The 25,064-nt window shown below is 39.4% G+C and overlaps 1 protein-coding gene across 1 annotated transcript in view; it reads left to right on the forward strand.

Moving 5' to 3' along the window:
* Nucleotides 1–24,318, forward strand: part of LOC143706084 (zinc finger E-box-binding homeobox protein zag-1-like) — a 59,584-nt gene extending 35,266 nt beyond the window's left edge. Inside the window, exons 2-8 of the mRNA XM_077197641.1 lie at nucleotides 10,267–10,473; nucleotides 13,238–13,435; nucleotides 14,459–14,652; nucleotides 14,748–14,856; nucleotides 16,262–17,271; nucleotides 22,201–22,384; nucleotides 23,821–24,318. Coding sequence (XP_077053756.1) covers nucleotides 10,267–10,473; nucleotides 13,238–13,435; nucleotides 14,459–14,652; nucleotides 14,748–14,856; nucleotides 16,262–17,271; nucleotides 22,201–22,384; nucleotides 23,821–24,197 — 2,279 coding nt within the window. The 3' untranslated portion in view covers nucleotides 24,198–24,318. The remainder of the gene's footprint in view (nucleotides 1–10,266; nucleotides 10,474–13,237; nucleotides 13,436–14,458; nucleotides 14,653–14,747; nucleotides 14,857–16,261; nucleotides 17,272–22,200; nucleotides 22,385–23,820) is intronic.
* The last annotated feature ends 746 nt before the right edge of the window (nucleotides 24,319–25,064 follow it).

A 25,064-nucleotide genomic window follows, 5' to 3' on the forward strand; every position in this document is an offset into this window, starting at 1 on the left:
TGTGTGTGTGTGTGTGTGTGTGTGTGTGTGTGTGTGTGTGTGTGTGTGTGTGTAAGTAATTCTTAGATAATTCTAAAAGATAATTCTTTTTATCTAATGTTAGAGGAATCAGTCAAAAAAGCCTTTACATTCCCATCCCCACATTTAAACACACGTTGCACTTGTGCTTTCTGAGAACTTCACACTTGTCGTGCTTTTCTATCTATTCCGTTTAATGTCTATTGCTTTTTTTTCACAAGATCTTAATCTTAACTTTTGACAACTAAATTTAAAACTGTTCATGTTATATTCCTAAAACTCTTTTCATGTTATGCTGGGATCACACTGCATGAAGGTTAATTATTATTATTTATAATAATATATTTTTTTATGTATATAAATAATAATATTATTTCCAAATTAATAAATAAATATTGTGGCAACCCTGGATTTGATAATTATATACTTTACCTCAAATGAATTAATGCAATGCAAGCAGTTTACAAAATGCATGAATGTAAATGTGAAACAGTGTGGTTTTATTATTTAGTTAACAATACCTATCAATTAACAATTTTGTACACAATCTCTTCACAATACACATCGTTTCAAAGCAGCTTTACTGAAAATGCATGAGTCCACATTACAGTTTAGAGTGATCTGTTATCAGAGGTAACTGTCTAAGTTATGCATTTCAGAATTGTACATATACAAATCACAGTTAGCTAAAAATGTATTAAATAATAAAATAATTTATGCAAAAAATGCATTTAAACAATGTAATAATTTAAGGCAGAAACAAGGTAATTGAAGTAATGAATACTTGTTTGTCAACAAATGATTATGACAGAAAATTGTAGCATTGGTGCATGTTCATTCAGTCTATTAATCTTAGTTATTGTTAATTTCTACATTTACTAATCTTTTATTAAAATCGAAAGTTGCATCTGATAACATTAGTTAATGCATTAACATTATAAAACATTACTGAAACAAATGCATTGCTCATGTTAATTGATGCATTAACTAATGTTGTGTGTTCTCTGTGCTGATGTTGTGTGTTCTCTGTGCTGATGTTGTGTGTTCTCTGTGCTGATGTTGTGTGTGTTCTCTGTGCTGATGGTGTGTGTTCTCAGTGCTGATGTTGTGTGTGTTCTCTGTGCTGATGGTGTGTGTTCTCTGTGCTGATGGTGTGTGTTCTCAGTGCTGATGTTGTGTGTTCTCTGTGCTGATGTTGTGTGTTCTCTGTGCTGATGTTGTGTGTTTTCTGTGCTGATGTTGTGTGTTCTCTGATGTTGTGTGTTCTCAGTGCTGATGTTGTGTGTTCTCAGTGCTGATGTTGTGTGTTCTCTGTGCTGATGTTGTGTGTGTTCTCTGATGTTGTGTGTTCTCAGTGCTGATGTTGTGTGTTCTCAGTGCTGATGTTGTGTGTTCTCTGTGCTGATGTTGTGTGTTCTCTGTGCTGATGTTGTGTGTGTTCTCTGTGCTGATGTTGTGTGTTCTCAGTGCTGATGTTGTGTGTGTTCTCTGTGCTGATGGTGTGTGTTCTCAGTGCTGATGTTGTGTGTTCTCAGTGTTGATGTTGTGTGTTCTCTGTGCTGATGTTGTGTGTTCTCTGTGCTGATGTTGTGTGTTTTCTGTGCTGATGTTGTGTGTTCTCTGATGTTGTGTGTTCTCAGTGCTGATGTTGTGTGTTCTCAGTGCTGATGTTGTGTGTTCTCTGTGCTGATGTTGTGTGTGTTCTCTGATGTTGTGTGTTCTCAGTGCTGATGTTGTGTGTTCTCAGTGCTGATGTTGTGTGTTCTCTGTGCTGATGTTGTGTGTTCTCTGTGCTGATGTTGTGTGTGTTCTCTGTGCTGATGTTGTGTGTTCTCTGTGCTGATGTTGTGTGTGTTCTCTGATGTTGTGTGTTCTCAGTGCTGATGTTGTGTGTTCTCAGTGCTGATGTTGTGTGTGTTCTCTGTGCTGATGTTGTGTAATCTCAGTGCTGATGTTGTGTGTTCTCTGTGCTGATGTTGTGTGTTCTCTGTGCTGATGTTGTGTGTTCTCTAATGTTGTGTGTTCTCAGTGCTGATGTTGTGTGTTCTCTAATGTTGTGTGTTCTCAGTGCTGATGTTGTGTGTTCTCAGAGCTGATGTTGTGTGTTCTCTGTGCTGATGTTGTGTGTTCTCTGTGCTGATGTTGTGTGTTCTCTAATGTTGTGTGTTCTCAGTGCTGATGTTGTGTGTTCTCTAATGTTGTGTGTTCTCAGTGCTGATGTTGTGTGTTCTCAGTGCTGATGTTGTGTGTTCTCTAATGTTGTGTGTTCTCAGTGCTGATGTTGTGTGTTCTCAGTGCTGATGTTGTGTGTGTTCTCTGTGCTGATGTTGTGTAATCTCAGTGCTGATGTTGTGTGTTCTCTGTGCTGATGTTGTGTGTTCTCTGTGCTGATGTTGTGTGTTCTCTAATGTTGTGTGTTCTCAGTGCTGATGTTGTGTGTTCTCTAATGTTGTGTGTTCTCAGTGCTGATGTTGTGTGTTCTCAGAGCTGATGTTGTGTGTGTTCTCTGTGCTGATGTTGTGTAATCTCAGTGCTGATGTTGTGTGTTCTCAGTGCTGATGTTGTGTGTTCTCTGTGCTGATGTTGTGTGTTCTCTGTGCTGATGTTGTGTGTATTCTCAGTGTTGATGTTGTGTGTTCTCTGATGTTGTGTGTTCTCTGTGCTGATGTTGTGTTTTCTCTTATGTTGTGTGTGTTCTCAGTGCTGATGTTGTGTGTTCTCTGTGCTGATGTTGTGTGTGTTCTCTGTGCTGATGTTGTGTAATCTCAGTGCTGATGTTGTGTGTTCTCTGTGCTGATGTTGTGTGTTCTCTGATGTTGTGTGTGTTCTCTGTGCTGATGTTGTGTGTTCTCTGTGCTGATGTTGTGTGTTCTCTGTGCTGATGTTGTGTGTGTTCTCTGTGTTGATGTTGTGTGTTCTCTGTGCTGATGTTGTGTGTGTTCTCTGTGCTGATGTTGTGTGTTCTCTGTGCTGATGTTGTGTGTTCTCTGTGCTGATGTTGTGTTTTTTCTCAGTGCTGATGTTGTGTGTTCTCTGATGTTGTGTGTTCTGAGTGCTGATGTTGTGTGTGTTCTCTGTGCTGATGTTGTGTGTTCTCTGATGTTGTGTGTTCTCAGTGCTGATGTTGTGTGTGTTCTCAGTGGTGATGGTGTGTGTTCTCTGATGTTGTGTGTTCTCAGTGCTGATATTGTGTTTTCAGTGCTGATGTTGTGTGTTCTCTGTGCTGATGTTGTGTGTTCTCAGTGCTGATGTTGTGTGTTCTCTGATGTTGTGTGTTCTCAGTGCTGATGTTGTGTGTTCTCAGTGCTGATGTTGTGTGTTCTCAGTGCTGATGGTGTGTGTTCTCTGATGTTGTGTGTTCTCAGTGCTGATGTTGTGTGTTCTCAGTGCTGATGTTGTGTGTTCTCAGTGCTGGTGTTGTGTGTTCTCAGTGCTGATGTTGTGTGTGTTCTCTGTGCTGATGTTGTGTGTTCTCAGTGCTGATGTTGTGTGTTCTCAGTGCTGATGTTGTGTGTTCTCTGTGCTGATGTTGTGTGTTCTCTGTGCTGATGTTGTGTGTTCTCAGTGTTGATGGTGTGTGTTCTCAGTGCTGATGTTGTGTGTTCTCTGTGCTGATGTTGTGTGTTCTCTGTGCTGATGTTGTGTGTTCTCAGTGTTGATGGTGTGTGTTCTCAGTGCTGATGTTGTGTGTTCTCAGTGCTGATGTTGTGTTTTCAGTGCTGATGTTGTGTGTTCTCTGTGCTGATGTTGTGTTCTCAGTGCTGATGTTGTGTGTTCTCTGATGTTGTGTGTTCTCTGTGCTGATGTTGTGTGTGTTCTCAGTGCTGATGTTGTGTGTTCTGAGTGCTGATGTTGTGTGTATTTTCAGTGCTGATGTTGTGTGTTCTCTGATGTTGTGTGTTCTCTTATGTTGTGTGTGTTCTTAGTGCTGATGTTGTGTGTTTTCAGTGCTGATGTTGTGTGTTCTCAGTGCTGATGTTGTGTGTTTTCTGATGTTGTGTGTTTTCAGTGCTGATGTTGTGTGTTCTCAGTGCTGATGTTGTGTTTTCAGTGCTGATGTTGTGTGTTCTCTAATGTTGTGTGTTCTCAGTGCTGATGTTGTGTGTTTTCAGTGCTGATGGTGTTGTGTGTGCTGATATTGTGTGTTGTGTGTGGTGTTGTGTGTGTTGTGTGGTGTTGTGTGTGCTGATGTTGTGTGTTGTGTGTGTGCAGGAGAGGGCGAGCGCTGTCTGGGTTCTGAAGGAGAGGATGAGGGCAGTGTTTGTGTGTGCTGATGTTGTGTGGTGTTGTGTGTGTTGTGTGTGGTGTTGTGTGTGCTGATATTGTGTGTTGTGTGTGGTGTTGTGTGTGTTGTGTGGTGTTGTGTGTGGTGTTGTGTGTGCTGATATTGTGTGTTGTGTGTGGTGTTGTGTGTGTTGTGTGGTGTTGTGTGTGCTGATGTTGTGTGTTGTGTGTGTGCAGGAGAGGGCGAGCGCTGTCTGGGTTCTGAAGGAGAGGATGAGGGCAGTGTTTGTGTGTGGTGTTGTGTGTGTTGTGTGGTGTTGTGTGTGCTGATGTTGTGTTGTGTGTGTGCAGGAGAGGGCGAGCGCTGTCTGGGTTCTGAAGGAGAGGATGAGGGCAGTGTTTGTGTGTGTTGTGTGTGGTGTTGTGTGTGCTGATATTGTGTGTTGTGTGTGGTGTTGTGTGTGTTGTGTGGTGTTGTGTGTGGTGTTGTGTGTGTTGTGTGGTGTTTGTGTGTGCTGATGTTGTGTGTGGTGTTGTGTGTGCTGATGTTGTGTGTTGTGTGTGTGCAGGAGAGGGCGAGCGCTGTCTGGGTTCTGAAGGAGAGGATGAGGGCAGTGTTTGTGTGTGCTGATGTTGTGTGCTGTGTGGTGTTGTGTGTGTTGATGTTGTGTGTTGTGTGTGTGCAGGAGAGGGCGAGCGCTGTCTGGGTTCTGAAGGAGAGGATGAGGGCAGTGTTTGTGTGTGCTGATGTTGTGTGTTGTGTGGTGTTGTGTGTGCTGATGTTGTGTGTTGTGTGTGTGCAGGAGAGGGCGAGCGCTGTCTGGGTTCTGAAGGAGAGGATGAGGGCAGTGTTTGTGTGTGCTGATGTTGTGTGTTGTGTGTGGTGTTGTGTGTGTTGATGTTGTGTGTTGTGTGTGTGCAGGAGAGGGCGAGCGCTGTCTGGGTTCTGAAGGAGAGGATGAGGGCAGTGTTTGTGTGTGCTGATGTTGTGTGTTGTGTGGTGTTGTGTGTGCTGATGTTGTGTGTTGTGTGTGTGCAGGAGAGGGCGAGCGCTGTCTGGGTTCTGAAGGAGAGGATGAGGGCAGTGTTTGTGTGTGCTGATGTTGTGTGTTGTGTGTGGTGTTGTGTGTGTTGATGTTGTGTGTTGTGTGTGTGCAGGAGAGGGCGAGCGCTGTCTGGGTTCTGAAGGAGAGGATGAGGGCAGTGTTTGTGTGTGTGTGTGTGTGTTGTGTGGTGTTGTGTGTGATGTTGTGTGGTGTTGTGTGTGCTGATGTTGTGTGTTGTGTGTGGTGTTGTGTGTGCTGATGTTGTGTGTTGTGTGTGGTGTTGTGTGTGATGCTGTGTGGTGTTGTGTGTGCTGATGTTGTGTGTTGTGTGTGCAGGAGAGGGCGAGCGCTGTCTGGGTTCTGAAGGAGAGGATGAGGGCAGTGTTTGTGTGTGTTGATGTTGTGTGTTGTGTGGTGTTGTGTGTGTTGTGTGTGGTTTTGTGTGTGCTGATGTTGTGTGTTGTGTGTGGTGTTGTGTGTGTTGTGTGGTGTTGTGTGTGCTGATGTTGTGTGTTGTGTGTGTGCAGGAGAGGGCGAGCGCTGTCTGGGTTCTGAAGGAGAGGATGAGGGCAGTGTTTGTGTGTGGTGTTGTGTGTTGTGTGTGGTGTTGTGTGTGCTGATGTTGTGTTGTGTGTGTGCAGGAGAGGGCAAGCGCTGTCTGGGTTCTGAAGGAGAGGATGAGGGCAGTGTTTGTGTATGTTGATGTTGTGTGTTGTGTGTGCTGATGTTGTGTGTTGTGTGTGTGCAGGAGAGGGCGAGCGCTGTCTGGGTTCTGAAGGAGAGGATGAGGGCAGTGTTTGTGTGTGCTGATGTTGTGTGTTGTGTGGTGTTGTGTGTGTTGTGTGTGGTGTTGTGTGTGCTGATGTTGTGTGTTGTGTGTGGTGTTGTGTGTGTTGTGTGGTGTTGTGTGTGCTGATGTTGTGTTGTGTGTGTGCAGGAGAGGGCGAGCGCTGTCTGGGTTCTGAAGGAGAGGATGAGGGCAGTGTTTGTGTGTGTTGATGTTGTGTGTTGTGTGGTGTTGTGTGTTGATGTTGTGTGTTGTGTGTGTGCAGGAGAGGGCGAGCGCTGTCTGGGTTCTGAAGGAGAGGATGAGGGCAGTGTTTGTGTGTGCTGATGTTGTGTGTTGTGTGTGTGCAGGAGAGGGCGAGCGCTGTCTGGGTTCTGAAGGAGAGGATGAGGGCAGTGTTTGTGTGTGTTGATGTTGTGTGTTGTGTGGTGTCGTGTGTGCTGATGTTGTGTGTTGTGTGGTGTTGTGTGTGCTGATGTTGTGTGTTGTGTGTGTGCAGGAGAGGGCGAGCGCTGTCTGGGTTCTGAAGGAGAGGATGAGGGCAGTGTTTGTGTGTGCTGATGTTGTGTGTGGTGTTGTGTGTGCTGATGTTGTGTGTTGTGTGGTGTTGTGTGTGTTGATGTTGTGTGTTGTGTGTGTGCAGGAGAGGGCGAGCGCTGTCTGGGTTCTGAAGGAGAGGATGAGGGCAGTGTTTGTGTGTGCTGATGTTGTGTGTTGTGTGGTGTTGTGTGTGCTGATGTTGTGTGTTGTGTGTGTGCAGGAGAGGGCGAGCGCTGTCTGGGTTCTGAAGGAGAGGATGAGGGCAGTGTTTGTGTGTGCTGATGTTGTGTGTTGTGTGGTGTTGTGTGTGCTGATGTTGTGTGTTGTGTGTGTGCAGGAGAGGGCGAGCGCTGTCTGGGTTCTGAAGGAGAGGATGAGGGCAGTGTTTGTGTGTGCTGATGTTGTGTGTTGTGTGGTGTTGTGTGTTGATGTTGTGTGTTGTGTGTGTGTGCAGGAGAGGGCGAGCGATGTCTGGGTTCTGAAGGAGAGGATGAGGGCAGTGTTTGTGTGTGCTGATGTTGTGTGTTGTGTGGTGTTGTGTGTGCTGATGTTGTGTGTTGTGTGTGTGTGCAGGAGAGGGCGAGCGCTGTCTGGGTTCTGAAGGAGAGGATGAGGGCAGTGTTTGTGTGTGCTGATGTTGTGTGTTGTGTGGTGTTGTGTGTGCTGATGTTGTGTGTTGTGTGTGTGCAGGAGAGGGCGAGCGCTGTCTGGGTTCTGAAGGAGAGGATGAGGGCAGTGTTTGTGTGTGCTGATGTTGTGTGTTGTGTGGTGTTGTGTGTGCTGATGTTGTGTGTTGTGTGTGTGCAGGAGAGGGCGAGCGCTGTCTGGGTTCTGAAGGAGAGGATGAGGGCAGTGTTTGTGTGTGCTGATGTTGTGTGTTGTGTGGTGTTGTGTGTGCTGATGTTGTGTGTTGTGTGTGTGCAGGAGAGGGCGAGCGCTGTCTGGGTTCTGAAGGAGAGGATGAGGGCAGTGTTTGTGTGTGCTGATGTTGTGTGTTGTGTGGTGTTGTGTGTGCTGATGTTGTGTGTTGTGTGTGTGCAGGAGAGGGCGAGCGCTGTCTGGGTTCTGAAGGAGAGGATGAGGGCAGTGTTTGTGTGTGCTGATGTTGTGTGTTGTGTGGTGTTGTGTGTGCTGATGTTGTGTGTTGTGTGTGTGCAGGAGAGGGCGAGCGCTGTCTGGGTTCTGAAGGAGAGGATGAGGGCAGTGTTTGTGTGTGCTGATGTTGTGTGTTGTGTGGTGTTGTGTGTTGATGTTGTGTGTTGTGTGTGTGCAGGAGAGGGCGAGCGCTGTCTGGGTTCTGAAGGAGAGGATGAGGGCAGTGTTTGTGTGTGCTGATGTTGTGTGTTGTGTGTGGTGTTGTGTGTGCTGATGTTGTGTGTTGTGTGTGTGTGCAGGAGAGGGCGAGCGCTGTCTGGGTTCTGAAGGAGAGGATGAGGGCAGTGTTTGTGTGTGCTGATGTTGTGTGTTGTGTGGTGTTGTGTGTGCTGATGTTGTGTGTTGTGTGTGTGCAGGAGAGGGCGAGCGCTGTCTGGGTTCTGAAGGAGAGGATGAGGGCAGTGTTTGTGTGTGCTGATGTTGTGTGTTGTGTGGTGTTGTGTGTGCTGATGTTGTGTGTTGTGTGTGTGCAGGAGAGGGCGAGCGCTGTCTGGGTTCTGAAGGAGAGGATGAGGGCAGTGTTTGTGTGTGCTGATGTTGTGTGTTGTGTGGTGTTGTGTGTTGATGTTGTGTGTTGTGTGTGTGTGCAGGAGAGGGCGAGCGCTGTCTGGGTTCTGAAGGAGAGGATGAGGGCAGTGTTTGTGTGTGCTGATGTTGTGTGTTGTGTGGTGTTGTGTGTGCTGATGTTGTGTGTTGTGTGTGTGCAGGAGAGGGCGAGCGCTGTCTGGGTTCTGAAGGAGAGGATGAGGGCAGTGTTTGTGTGTGCTGATGTTGTGTGTTGTGTGGTGTTGTGTGTGCTGATGTTGTGTGTTGTGTGTGTGTGCAGGAGAGGGCGAGCGCTGTCTGGGTTCTGAAGGAGAGGATGAGGGCAGTGTTTGTGTGTGCTGATGTTGTGTGTTGTGTGGTGTTGTGTGTGCTGATGTTGTGTGTTGTGTGTGTGCAGGAGAGGGCGAGCGCTGTCTGGGTTCTGAAGGAGAGGATGAGGGCAGTGTTTGTGTGTGCTGATGTTGTGTGTTGTGTGGTGTTGTGTGTGCTGATGTTGTGTGTTGTGTGTGTGCAGGAGAGGGCGAGCGCTGTCTGGGTTCTGAAGGAGAGGATGAGGGCAGTGTTTGTGTGTGCTGATGTTGTGTGTTGTGTGGTGTTGTGTGTGCTGATGTTGTGTGTTGTGTGTGTGCAGGAGAGGGCGAGCGCTGTCTGGGTTCTGAAGGAGAGGATGAGGGCAGTGTTTGTGTGTGCTGATGTTGTGTGTTGTGTGTGGTGTTGTGTGTGCTGATGTTGTGTTGTGTGTGTGCAGGAGAGGGCGAGCGCTGTCTGGGTTCTGAAGGAGAGGATGAGGGCAGTGTTTGTGTGTGCTGATGTTGTGTGTTGTGTGGTGTTGTGTGTGCTGATGTTGTGTGTTGTGTGTGTGCAGGAGAGGGCGAGCGCTGTCTGGGTTCTGAAGGAGAGGATGAGGGCAGTGTTTGTGTGTGCTGATGTTGTGTGTTGTGTGGTGTTGTGTGTGCTGATGTTGTGTGTTGTGTGTGTGCAGGAGAGGGCGAGCGCTGTCTGGGTTCTGAAGGAGAGGATGAGGGCAGTGTTTGTGTGTGCTGATGTTGTGTGTTGTGTGGTGTTGTGTGTGCTGATGTTGTGTGTTGTGTGTGTGCAGGAGAGGGCGAGCGCTGTCTGGGTTCTGAAGGAGAGGATGAGGGCAGTGTTTGTGTGTGCTGATGTTGTGTGTTGTGTGGTGTTGTGTGTGCTGATGTTGTGTGTTGTGTGTGTGCAGGAGAGGGCGAGCGCTGTCTGGGTTCTGAAGGAGAGGATGAGGGCAGTGTTTGTGTGTGCTGATGTTGTGTGTTGTGTGTGGTGTTGTGTGTGCTGATGTTGTGTTGTGTGTGTGCAGGAGAGGGCGAGCGCTGTCTGGGTTCTGAAGGAGAGGATGAGGGCAGTGTTTGTGTGTGCTGATGTTGTGTGTTGTGTGGTGTTGTGTGTGCTGATGTTGTGTGTTGTGTGTGTGCAGGAGAGGGCGAGCGCTGTCTGGGTTCTGAAGGAGAGGATGAGGGCAGTGTTTGTGTGTGCTGATGTTGTGTGTTGTGTGGTGTTGTGTGTGCTGATGTTGTGTGTTGTGTGTGTGCAGGAGAGGGCGAGCGCTGTCTGGGTTCTGAAGGAGAGGATGAGGGCAGTGTTTGTGTGTGCTGATGTTGTGTGTTGTGTGGTGTTGTGTGTGCTGATGTTGTGTGTTGTGTGTGTGCAGGAGAGGGCGAGCGCTGTCTGGGTTCTGAAGGAGAGGATGAGGGCAGTGTTTGTGTGTGCTGATGTTGTGTGTTGTGTGGTGTTGTGTGTTGATGTTGTGTGTTGTGTGTGTGCAGGAGAGGGCGAGCGCTGTCTGGGTTCTGAAGGAGAGGATGAGGGCAGTGTTTGTGTGTGCTGATGTTGTGTGTTGTGTGTGGTGTTGTGTGTGCTGATGTTGTGTGTTTTGTTGTGTTGTGTGTGCTGATGTTGTGTGTTGTGTGTGTGCAGGAGAGGGCGAGCGCTGTCTGGGTTCTGAAGGAGAGGATGAGGGCAGTGTTTGGGGAATGGAGGTTCAGGACAGCAGAGACGCTCAGGATAAAGTAAGCGAGGGAACGGATCCCGGGAGTCCGGCTCCGGAGAACTGGATCCACACGGAGAACCCCCCTCGTGACGTCACGAACACACACCCCGAGCGCTGCGACCTCAGCGCGTTCAGTGAGTCTCCGGCCAAATAAAGCCTTCAATTAAAACCGTTTACAGTCTGTTGTTCCTCGAGAATCTTTTGAACTTTTTATACTCCAGAATAAAAGATCTGAAGAACCTGTAAAGAAACATCAAGAACAATTACAGACCTAAAAATGTATGAAAACTTTCTCAAAACCCTTTATTTGATCAGACCAAAACTTTGTTTACACTCATTAAAAATGCTAGATAACAATAAAAACATTTGGATGCCACACACATGCAACAGAGTAACTGCAGTCTGAGATGTTTCATACGGCTTCATATTATTTTGTAGTGGACATATTAATTGCAGGATTCAGTAAGTAGTACACTAAGTAAAGTTAGTAAAGTTAGTTCTAAAGTTCAAATATCAAGTAAAAAAATAATAATAATGGCGATTTAAAAAAACTTTTGAAGAAAAATGTAAGTGTTTTTTCTTACCCTTGAATAAATCTGGACAAAAATTAAAAATGCAGAATAAAAACAATGTATGTCAATAATGATGTCATGTGACAACAATGTCAAATATCAAGTTTAAACACACACACACACACACACACACACACACACACACACACACACACACACACATATATATATATATATAAATATTAAAGTGTTTTTCTCACCCTTGAGTTCGTTTGCATTTTTAATTTTTGTATAGAGGGTGAGAAAAACACTTTAATATATATATATGTGTATGTGTATGTGTTTGTGTGTGTGTGTGTGTGTGTGTGTGTGTGTGTGTGTGTGTGTGTGTGTGTTTAAACTTGATATTTGACATTGTTGTCACAATGTCAAAATGTTGCATATTTTTGCATATTTTGCATTTTTAATTTTGTACAATGTATGTCAATAATGATGTCATGTGACAACAATGTCAAATATCAAGTTTAAAAACACACACATACACACACACACTTATCTGTATATATATATATATATATATATATAAATTATAGTGTTTTTCTCACCCTTAAATGAGTCTGACACAATTTTTAAATGCAAAATATAAACAATGTATGTCAATAATGATGTCATGTGACAACAATGTCAAATATTAAGTTTAAAAAAACATATTTGTATAATGGCAATTTTAAACAGTCTTTTCCTCATCTTTAAACGGGTCTGTACTATGTACAAAAATTAAACATGCAAAATAATTTATATGTATATGATCATAATATATTGTGTTTTGAATACAAATCCATTCAGCCTTAAGTGACATTAAGACCCAGTTTTAAGTGTTTTTCTCCATCTTGAACTGTTTGTAGAATTTTTTTTAATTAAATTTTTCAAAACTGTCAAAGACCAGCAATGGCCTACATTCGTGTCAGTTTCCTGTGTGTAATCATCACACTATATGACATGACACATTTAAAAAAGAGTAATTATCATCATCATCATCGCTGTAATGACTCTCATTTCCACCGCCTCCGTGATTCTGACGATATTCGTGACAGAAATGCAGAAACACAAAACTGCTGCGCTCATCAACCGTCTTAATATTTCCTCACATCAGACGAGATCAAACGCTGCAGTTCGTCTATAGCAGCGTTTACAGCGACTGAGACCAACATCTGCAAACATTTGAGGACACGCTGCCATCACGACTGTGTTTCAGTTTTGTTGGTTTCAATGCAGAATTTCTGCAACATTCGAGCGATTTTCAAACAAGTTTAAGCGTTCCTTCAGTCGCACAACCTCACAAACACAACATCTCTGATGGGAATTAATGACAACAGGCTGTTATGAAGACAGAGAACTGTGACGTTGTGAACTAAACAAGTACAAAACAGTATTTAAGTTTTTAAACTACCATTCAGATTTTTGTATTCACTATGTTGTTTTTTGTTGTTTTTTATTTGTATTTATTTCTAGGGGGTTAAATGTACTGTCATGAAAATATTAATAATAAATTATAAAAAAAACATTGAGAAAATTGCCTTTAAAGTTGTGCATTTATGCACATTCGCGATTGTGCTGCATTCACTCACAAAAATAAATGTTTTATGTATTTACAGTAAGACATTTACAAAATATCCTAATGATTTTTGGCATAAAAGAAAAATCAATAATTTTGACCCATACAATGTATTGTTGGCTATTGCCACAAATATACCCGTGCGACATGTGACTGGTTTTGTGTTCCAGGGTCACACACACACACATATATATATATATATTAAGGCAATAAATAATAATTATAATCTTTATTCAAAATACTTTGCTTTTGATTTTGGAGTAAAATGTATGCAAACCCATTTTCACCATATAAGAAAAAAAACATGCTTTGGTAAATCATAAGCATGACATAAAAAGTCAGAATTATGACATAAAAAGTTGAAACTATGAGATACTAGGTTAAATCTGTGACATAAAATGTCAGAAATATTACATAATTGTGACATTTTTTAATTTTTAACTTTTAAGTCAACTTTTTATGTCACAATTATTTTAATCTGGACTGAAACATGTCAGCCCAGAAATGATATCTTGTTGAAAAGGTTCTGATACTTTATTATTATTATTATTTATTACTGTTCTTTTGCACTTTTGTTTACTTTATATATTTTGTTGTATGTTGTTTTGTTGCGTTTACATGATCAGGGTTCTTTTTGCTATCAAAATTCATTATTAATTCTTGATAACATGTCATTAAACCTGTTATCAAGAAAGTTCTCCGTATCTTTTAAACCTGTTATTCCTGACGTTGATCTGAGTGTGTGTGTGTGTGTGTGTGTGTGTGTCTCAGGTCAGACTGACGCTCATGTGATGGATGATGTGCCTCATTACGACTCTGTGGTTCAGCTGAGGAAAGTGTCGAACCTGCTCATTCCGATTCACACACAGAAACACAACGGATCCGTGAACTCGTATCACTTAGACGGCGTTCAGGACGACATGTCTCCGGTCTGGTCACCGGGAGAACACGACTCACCTGAGGGAAAAGGTACACTAGCATCACCTGCAGTTTATGTGAGACAGGGTCCATACAGGGTGCTTAAAGGGATAGTTCACCCAAAAATGAAAATTAGCCCATGATTTACTCACCCTGAAGTCATTCTAGGTGTTTATGACATTCTTCTCTCAGACGAATACAATCAGAGTTATATAAAAAAAAGTGTTTATAATGGCAGTCAATGTCCGTTTCTGTTTTGAAGTCCATAAAAGTGCACCTGTCCATCATAAAAGTGCATCTATCCATCATAAAAGTGCATCTATCCTTCATAAAAGTGACTCTATCCTTCATAAAAGTGCATCTATCCTTCATAAAAGTGACTCTATCCTTCATAAAAGTGCATCTATCCATCATAAAAGTGACTCTATCCATCATAAAAGTGCATCTATCCTTCATAAAAGTGCATCTATCCATCATAAAAGTGACTCTATCCTTCATAAAAGCACATCTATCCTTCATAAAAGTGACTCTATCCATCATAAAAGTGCATCTATCCTTCATAAAAGCGCATCTGTCCATCATAAAAGTGACTCTATCCTTCATAAAAGTGCATCTATCCTTCCTAAAAGTGCATCTATCCTTCATAAAAGTGCATCTATCCATCATAAAAGTGCATCTATCCATCATAAAAGTGCATGTATCCATCATAAATGAACTCTACAGGCTCCGAGGGGTTAATAAAGGCCTTCTGAAGCGAAGCGATGCATTTGTGTAAGAAAATATGAATATTTAAAGCTTTATTAACTAAAATAACTAGCTTCCGGCCAAACGAACATACGGATTCGACTTAAATCTAAGCGCAACTTATGCGAGTAATACGACGCACTGCTGATATTAACACTACGCCATGACACACTATGCTAATTCTGACGTCATAAATTGCGCTTTAGGCGTAAGTGGACTGTGTATGTTCGTCTGCCGGAAGCTAAAATTTTACTTTGTAACATGTTAAATATGAATATTTTTCTTGCAATTAATCAGATTAATCAGATAATCTCTCTTGTGGGTGTGCAGACGGTGGGCCGCTAAACCGTGACGCCCCCCAGACGTGCCCGTACTGCCAGCGCGAGACGTCTCTGAGGGATCACCTGAGGATCTGCCCGGCCCGGGACACCGGAGACAGTGTGTGTCCTCTCTGTGAGTTCAGTACACCGTACCAGTCTCAGATGGAGCAACACCTGACTCTCCATGCTCACTCGCACGAGAAGGTACGTCACACACACACACACACACACACACATGCAGTACCATTAACACGGATCCAGACGTGTGCCAACTGCTCATGATTTCATGTATGTCCCAGAATTCCTTGTCTGAGGCCAGTATGGAGAGCAGGAAGTTCAAGTGTAATCAGTGTGGAAAGGCCTTTAAATACAAGCATCACCTCAAAGAGCACCTGCGCATTCACAGTGGTAAGAAACACAACCATCAAATGTCATATATCACCGAAATTTACATTGTGCATGAAGAAAATAAATATTTTACCAGGACTTCTCTGCCTTGACATTATTTTTTAGGGAACTATTTATATGCTAAATACTTCAACATTTATAAAATTCTTATTGATGTAGTAATGTAGGGGAAAAATATTTTTATAGTAATGAAAATGAAAATTATCTGGACACATTTTTTTTAGCATATATATATATATATATATATATATATATATATATATATATAGAGAGAGAGAGAGAGAGAGAGAGAGAGAGAGAGAGAGAGAAAATTATATAAAATATATATTTTAAAAAATTATAATACAAAAATATATAGCTAATAAACTAATACATTTATTTATGTATAATAATTATCCTATTATATATATATTATTCACATAATTCAAAACATATATTTTTGGGTTTTGGAGTAAAATAAGCCCATTTCCGCAACATAAGAAAAGCAAACCTTTCAGAAAAAAATCAAGTTTTGGTAAATTATAAGCATGACAGTCAAAATAATGGCATAAAAAGATAGGAATATATTATATAAAAAGTTGTTGACGCAATATAAAAATTATGACTTTTTGTTATAATTTCACTTTGTAAGTTTTGTCGTAATCATGACTTATGTGTCATACTTTTTGTCATGAGATTCAATGAATTCCTCTACATATACTTCTAAAACCATTATGATGCTGAATAAAGCTAATAATTAACAAAAAATTACGATAAAAACATGCATAAGAATAAAAATACACCAATCAGATACAATTAAAGTCAACCTGTATCACATGTTTTGTGTTACATTATCAACAGATTACTAGCTGTTTGATAATGTAGTCAAGCCAATGATTAATCATAATAACTGTCAAGAGTCCAACGTTGTAGAGAGCGCATTAATATTCTTGTAGAAGAGCCTGTATGATTCACTCTTTCTCTTCTTCTTATGAATCAGTTTCTGTTTCAAATATATTTAAACATATTCGGCTAAATTAGACCAATATTTCCAGGTAATCCGAGATGGAGTGGGTGAGTGAGTGGAGGCGGGGCTCATTTGCATATTCATGCACCTGCAATGGTGTTGAGTTACATTCAAGCTATTTTAAGGCATGAAGAAATTATTTTCACAGGAAAAAACATTTAAATGTGTCATTTTGGTTATCAAAGATGAGTTTTAAGGGATTAAGTTATCGACACGGGGCTCATTTGCATATTCATGAATCCGCGTACACTAAATGAAGCAAGGGGTGTCGAGTTACATTCATGCTATTTTAAGGCATAAAGAAATCATTTTCATTAGTTAACATTAAAATAAGTCATTCTGATTATCAAAGATGAGTTTTAAGGGATAAAGTTATCGACTGAATCTCTGTGTCCACAGGTGAGAAGCCGTACGAGTGCTCGAACTGTAAGAAGCGCTTCAGTCACTCGGGATCCTATAGTTCACACCTCAGCAGCAAGAAGTGCCTCAGCGGGAACGCAGCTCATTGTAACGGACACTCCCATCACGCGTACTTGACGCCTGTCTTCCCATCGTCCACGTCACCCCCTGTGGTCGGCGGGAGAAACTGCAGCCGGGGAAAGTACCCATTGGAGTCCACCGGTCCCGCTTTGAGCCGGACGTGGGATCCCGCGGATGATTTGCCCGTGAGAACGGGTGTGTTTAAAGGTACAACGTTACTACCGTTGCTTCAGTCGCATAGTAAATTCGAACACCTCCTTCGGGAGATGCTCCGTCGGGAAGTGGGAGACGAGGCACGGAAAAACGAGAGATCAACAGCGTGTAATATCCTGTCGTCACCACAGCGCACGTCTTGGCATTCGGTCCCGCAGCAAATCCTTGTGCCTTTACCGACACCATTGCAAATAGCGCAAGATTCCCCGCACAAACACTGGCTGGGAGAAGAAGGCGGCCCGACGTCACCCACGTTACCCGAACGCAAGCACCTCCGGTATGGCTCGCCAACTTATCTGGATCTGTCAATCAACACATCGCCGCGTCAACCAACCTATCATATTCAGAGCGAACCTTTAGACTTATCCATCCCTAAATCTCATTCGACATCCGCCGTGCAACGAGAGACCAGAACTTGTAACGGTTACTCACCGCCACGAGAACGGCGCAACGGCGAGACCGTGTTTAAGAGATTGACTGCGCCCTCCCAGCAGCAGGTGGGCGGGGCTTATACCCCATCGCCACTGTTTAGCAGCACGATATTCAACAGCTACCCTCTCTTCAATCACATGATCCCAGGACACAACGGTCTGACATCACTTCCTCTCACGCCACCAACACCAAGCCCAGGTTTCCTGTCTCCAGTGGCGTATATGGTGGAGGCGGAGCCAGAGTCAATGCTGAAGAGAATCCAGCATGAAAGACATTCGATCATGGTAAGAGCAAACACTCATAAAGGCCTACAGGTATATAATGCACATTTAATCAGACACCGACTGCAGCAACGCAAAAAAAAAAAAATTATATTCAGCATAACTAAAATATATTTTTAATTAAAAAAATCTAAATATGTATAAGAAAATGTTAAAAATTTATAATATTTATCATAACAAAAATGTATTCTATGTATATTAAAATATACAAATACAAATTTTATGTTCATCGTATTTAAAAAAAAGTACAATAAAGTAAAACAATATTATATTTATTATAACTAAATGTATTTTACATATATGTAATAAAATATGAAAATAAAAATCATCTTCATTATAACAAAAACGTATTCTAAATATGTATAATAAAATATAAAAATAAGATATTCAATACAATAATGTTTTTTTTAAATTTGTATAATAAAATATACAAATATGACATTCAGCCTAATAAAAATGTATTCTAATTAAATATGCATAATTCAATATAAAAATAAATATATGACATTCAGCATAACAAAAATGTATTCTAAAATATCCATAAAAATATAAAAATAAGATATTCAATACAATAAAAAATTATATGTACATTATACATCTAAATATGTATGATAAAATATACAAATAAAAATATGATATTCATTTTAACAAAAATTTGTTCTAAATGTGTATAATAAAATATAAAAATAAGAATGATATTCAACATAACAAAAATTTGGTCTAAATATGTATAATAAAATATAAAAATATGACATTCATCATAAATTTAAAGTGAACAATAATACACCCCTGAGTGCATGAAGTATTTTCCAGTTTATTTTCATGGAATACTTTTAAATTTGATTTTTTGTATAGCTCTTTTACAATACACGTTGATTAAAAGCAGCTTTACAGAAAATTGTGATGTTAATGTTTATATCATCTTAATATCTTTATGCCTAATAGTCGCATTTAGCAGATTAGAGCTGGAGGATAATATAATTCACTTTATCTGCTAAGAATATGTGCACTCGCATCCAGACGGTCTTAAACCCGTGAGAAATGGACTAAAAGCCATAAAAGATTTGATTTCATGTTTTCTGTAGTATTTACAGTTAATGATCTGAATAAACTCCTGAACATAACAACAGGTATTATTGAGTATTTTAACACATTTCATTAAATTAGCAAGTGTCACAAATAAAAAGCATAAATTAATTGTATATATATATATATATGTGTGTATGTGTGTGTGTTAAATTAATATAATATCAGATTTATTAAATTTTCTTTGAAAATACTAGTACTCAGGAATCAAATTAAGTGATATTAGAATGAGAAAGACTGATTTTACACTCTTAGTCATAAAAGGAGAATATGAAACATTTACACACAAAACCATTCTCACTCACACACACATGCACATATAAACACACACACACACACATACGCACACACATACGCACACACACACAGACGCACACACAAGCACACACACATGCGCACACACACACACAGACACACACTCAAACACAGACACACACACACACACTCACACACACACACACACACACACACACACACACACACACACACACACACACACACACACACATTCACACTCAAACACAGACACACACAGACGCACACACACATGCGCACACACTCAAACACACACACACACACACACACATGCGCACACACTCAAACACACACACACACACACACACACACACACACATGCGCACACACTCAAACACAGACACAGACACACACACACACACAGGAGCATGTCGTACTGCAACAGCTGCATGGACGCTGTCCTCTGATCTTGCAGTTTTGATGAGCTTCCTCTGGTTAAGCTGTAAACAAACACGCGGCGGAGGGAAATTCCCCCTCATGATGTCAAAGGGCAACAAGAACGCGTGTTGGTTTCCACACGCCTGCACACTGACATCATCAGCACTCGTCACGACACCGTTTCACTGCAGACACGGTCACAAAACTCAGATACTTCACATCTAAAATGTAGAAAGAAACGTTGTCTTATTGGATCGAGCATAACAATAAAAAATATACTGTGCATCTGCTAAATGAATAAATCTAAACATGTTAAGCTAATGTTATTTTGCATAGTTTTGACCAGCTGTAGGCTCTTATTGACCACATAGTGAGACAAAAGACATTAAATAAAATTACAATAACTAATTCCACACTGAATTTGCAATGTAATGTTATCCTGCATTTTTACTTTTTTTTTAATTATTTATTTATCACACATGCAGGTTTTATCATGCAGGTTTTATGGGCTCATATTAATTGATAAAAAGCATGGAATATTATATGTAAAAATGTGTTTCATATATAAAATATTTATATATAATATAAATTATGTATAAATATATATACAGTATATACATTGAAAATATTTCTTAAATATATACATGCATGTGTGTGTATTTATATATACAAAATAATTATACACAGTAGACACACATATATTATATAAAACACAAACCTTTATTTTGGATGCGATTAATCGTGCAACTCTTGATCCATTAATACTAACACTCTCGTTTTTCTTCTCTTCTACTCTATATCTATTTATTTTAACATATATAGTTAGACTAAACTGTGAAGGGTCACAGCACTTGCATATTATTGTCCTTTTATTAGTTTCACAAAGTGTTTTTGAATAAAAGCGACGGCTAAATGATTAAATGTAAATGTGGCACTAAAATCGTAAATATTTACTGTTGAGTGGATTGCAAAAAAAAAGTGTCCTGAAATATACGCCATACTGCCTAATGCACTCTCATATGCATTTGAATCTACAATAATGATGTCTAAATGAAACTAGAAATGAATGATTTTTGTGGCTTTATAATAACACTAGTCTTGGGTCCGAGTCCACCTTTGTCGAGTCCGAGTCAAGTCCAAGTCCTTAACAATCGAGTCCGAGTCCAAAGAGGCCCGAGTCGGACTTGAGTCCGAGTCCTTAACGTCCGAGTCCGAGTCGAGTCCGGCCGAGTCCACAAAGATTTAAATGATTTGAAATTGACCTTTCACAAAGACCCGCCCCTCTTAGTTACTGTTGCTACGTCCGACAAGCCGTTCCGCTCTCACTCCAAATGTTCTCACACAGTGAAAAATATATTGCGGAGCAAAGAGGAACATACATTTGGTATGAAATATAGTCTCATCTTTTACATTTTTATAATTATTCTGAAATTCAAACAATAACTCCTGTTTTGTGGTGCTTTAATGTGTAGGCCTCAGTTCAAGCAGCACATGAACTGATAATCTCTTAGTTATAGCACAAATTAAACATGAATGAAAATCAGAACTGCAAAAAGATATCAAAACACACAATTTTTCAAGTTCAAGTCCACTGACTTTAATCTACTAACTGATTTGGTTTGTTTGGCGGTATCTGCATTATGATTGGTCAGATCGCCTGTCAATCAAATTCCGGCGAAAGGTCTCAACACTGAGCTCTTAAATTAATATTTTAAACCTTACAACATGATTGCAATGTATAGTCAAAGTCATACGTTTACCTATTGTACATCTTTCAGAATCTGCAAGGTAACGCTCAAGAATGCAACACGATGCATTAAGAGCCAGGGGGAAACTTTTGAGCAAATGGTGATGTTTAAAGTTTTCTTATTTTGTTTTACATGCTAATATCTTTTTTAGCCTCTGAAGGGCAGGACTAAATTAATATAAATGATCAACAAAATAAGAACAATTTACATCCAGTTTCATCCTTAATGGACTTCTTGAGCATCACTAAGTGTTTGCAGGGTGTGTAATAGTTGTGTTTGAGTCCCTCATTGTCACCAGTGCGAAAAGATGGATCTCACAATCATAGATTGTATATGCAGAAGATGCTGGAAAAGCAGGAGCTGGAGGATTTTTCCTCATGAACAACCATTACAAAAAAACAAAAAAAAAACAGTTTTGGATACAAACACAAAATACAAGATAAATTAAATGATTTTTACAATCAAGTAATTTGTCTTGTATTTTGTGTTTGTATTTTGTCTTGTGGACTAGGCTATTAAACATCTGTTATGTGAAAAAGCTTTTTCAGTGCAGTACTAAATAGAAACAATGTTTTTATGATCCTACTTATTAATAAATAAATAAAAATTCCATTTTGGAGATTTTGAAAGGTGTATGTAAACTTATGACTAAAGTGTAAATGTAACAAAAATCATTAAATTATTAGACACCAAAATGCTGCTATGGTTATCACTTTCTCATGTTGCTATGGTTGCTATGTCAATCATCGCAATTTCAAGACTCACAGGACTCAAATTTAGCGGATTCACTCCCACATTTAAATGCATTTATCACTCTTTATAATTTACAGTGTGAACGTAACCACTGGTCCTCTAGAAGCACGAAAAACAAAACTATTATTTAGATTGTCGATAGCGCTCCGTTTAAGCCATCACTTACCGCGTTCTGCACTCTCCCTAAAACTCTCGTCATAAACACTGAAGTGTCCACACTGCACAGTGAATCTCTCATTTATATCACGTCAAGACTTTGTTTATGAGGGGATTTGCGAAAGGATAAAGCTTGTGCTGATTCTGAACAGACATTTTAAGCGAATTCTCCACATGTTGACTCTAAAATGCCTCTGATTTGCCACTGTTTTCATGCGCTTAATATACATGTCTGTGATTGGCTAATGCTCAACGCCGAAACGACACAAGTAGTTTGGTTTCGTTTCTGAATAATATTGTGTCCTCTAGTGCCCGGACTCGACTGGACTCGGACATTTTTCCGAGTCTAAAATGTCCGAGTCCGTGCCAAGTCCGAGTACAAATTCATCCGAGTGCGTGACAAGTCCGAGTTCATTCAAAATTGGACTGGAGTCCGAGTCCGAGTTCGAGTACCCCAACTTTAAATAACACTCATCTTTCCTTCTCTCGGCTCCAGACTGAAGCCATGAATCGCGGCGCTTCGGAGTTTCTGTGTCTGATGGAGGATGGGATGGATGGAGAGATCGGCTCCGGGAGGAAGAGACTGAGGAAGACAGAGGAAGGATTGTACGCCTGCGATATCTGTGACAAAACCTTCCAGAAGAGCAGCTCTCTACTGCGACATAAATATGAGCACACGGGTACTGACATTCATTATGTGCACACATCTAACATCTGCACATCACGAGTTACAGGTTTACTTCAGACGAATGTGTCAGCATTTATTCTCATGACTAACAGAAGCGTAAAATGAGATGTTTAGCAGAATCTTCAGGCTCTTTTGCATAAAATGAATGAATGAAATGCAGAGAATGGAAGTCAATAAGGATGAATAATGTCAAAACTGAATTATATACTGTGAAATATTTTATATATACATATAAATATATATATATATATAGATATATTTGAAATAAGTATTTATATATAATTTATATAATATTTTAATATTAATACTTTATAATATATAAAATACATAAAACTTTAGGTAAAAAATATGGTATTCTTAAGTATCTTAAGTTAATGAATATAATATAAACTAAAAATATTAAATATAATTAAATATAATACTTAAAATAAGTAAAAATATATAGTATTTATAAATATGTTAAATAATATGTATTATATATATATACTGTATATATATATGTAATATATATTATATATAAATATATTATTTATATGTTTTTTATATATACATATATAATATAATTTATTTTATATATATACTTTAAAATATATACTACTTTAAGAAAAACAATATAGCATTCTTAAGTAAATGAATATATATGAACTGAAATTATTATATGTAGTTTAGTCATTTTAATATAAAAATACTCAGTAATATACAGTATTTATAAAATATGTATATAGAATTTTGAAGTATTTATATATAGTCAATTCAATTGTATATATTAAATAATTTGTATATGATAGATTATATATTTAATCATATATTAAATTATATAATATAATAAATATATTACATTTCATATATATACACACAACATTTTGATTCTAAAATATCCTATATGTTTTTATTTAAAGTATTTTATGGAATTTTTATCATATACTATTTATATATATATATATATAATAAAAAACGTAGTTTTCTAGAAAAAAAAGAATAGTTTTCTAAAGTATTTATGTACACAATACTTAAAAATACTGTGTGTGTGTGTGTATATATATGCATATACACACAGTATTTTTAAGTATATATATATATATATATACAGTATTTTCAGGTATATATATGCATATACACACAGTATTTTTAAGTATATATATATATATACAGTATTTTCAGGTATATATATGCATATACACACAGTATTTTTAAGTATATATATATATATATATATACAGTATTTTCAGGTATATATATATGCATATACACACAGTATTTTTAAGTATATATATATATATACAGTATTTTCAGGTATATATATGCATATACACACACAGTATTTTTAAGTATATATATATATATGTATATACAGTATTTTTAAGTATATATATGCATACACAGAGAAATATACAGGAGTCTAACTGCACTTTGTTTTCCCCCCTGTAGGGAAGCGACCTCACGAGTGTCAAACCTGTAAGAAGGCCTTTAAACACAAGCATCATTTAATCGAACACAGTCGTTTGCACTCGGGAGAAAAACCGTATCAGTGCGACAAGTGTGGCAAACGCTTCTCTCACTCGGGCTCGTACTCTCAGCACATGAACCACCGCTACGCTTTCTGCAGTCGAGACAGTGACCCGGACGGGGCCGTTCCCGAGGATCCCGAGGGACCCGTCTTCCTCAGCGACTCAAGCATGGAGGGAACGGCGCTGGAGTTCAGAGACGAGGAGGAAGAGGAAAACTCCCTCAGAAAGCACACCTATGATGGAGAAAGAGAGGAACAAGCCTCCAGAAGTGAGAAACAGGAAGACATGACGGAGTGAGACGAGACACACTTCACCAGGGTTTACCAAAGATGTGAAAAACACACATTCATTGACTGACGCTCGCGTCCTCTTTAGTGTTCAGTGCCTGTGAACTGAGAACAAAACACCATCAACCAAAGACAAATATATAAATGAACACGCACGTTTATTCATCGCCACAATCCAGAGCAGGAAATGACTGCGGGAGGCAGAACGCGCAGAAGAAATTACTCAATATTAAATAAACACCAAGAATTAATGATCTAAGGAAAACTGCCAAGAATTGGTCATTTTTGCACCAAATGCAATTTAATATGAAATTATATGTTGCATTAAAAATTATGCCTGTTTTTAGGACCATCAAGAGTTTTCTCACTGGCATTAAATTAGCATTACTGTAAGGGGAAAATTATATTATCATTATTTTTTTATACCAATCTGAACAAACTATATAAAAAATAACAATATATATAAAATCTCATCTTTACTAAAAGAAATCCATACACGGTATTTGTACTGCCTTTGCTGATATAAAAAGGTAAAAAATAATTGCATTACATAAATTATATTATATGTTTTTTTTGTATCAATCGGAAATTCTAACAAACTATATATGCTGATATAAAAATGTAAAAAATAATTGCATTATGATAATTATATTATTTTTTATATCAATCTGATATCACAAACTATATATATATATATATATATATAATCTCAACTTTATTATTGTAATGCAACATTTTGTAATGCTTTAAATTATGCTGATATAAAATTGTAAAAAATAATTGCATTATAAAAACTTTACAAAAATGTCACAATGCAAAAATCTTAATGGTTCTAAAAGTTGGCCTGATTTTTATATTATATATACAATGTTTTTCC

This window comes from Siphateles boraxobius, unplaced genomic scaffold (genome assembly GCF_051911475.1).
Source record: "Siphateles boraxobius isolate OS27281-9 unplaced genomic scaffold, OSU_SipBor_1 41, whole genome shotgun sequence".
In the NCBI taxonomy this organism is placed as follows: Eukaryota; Metazoa; Chordata; class Actinopteri; order Cypriniformes; family Leuciscidae; genus Siphateles; species Siphateles boraxobius.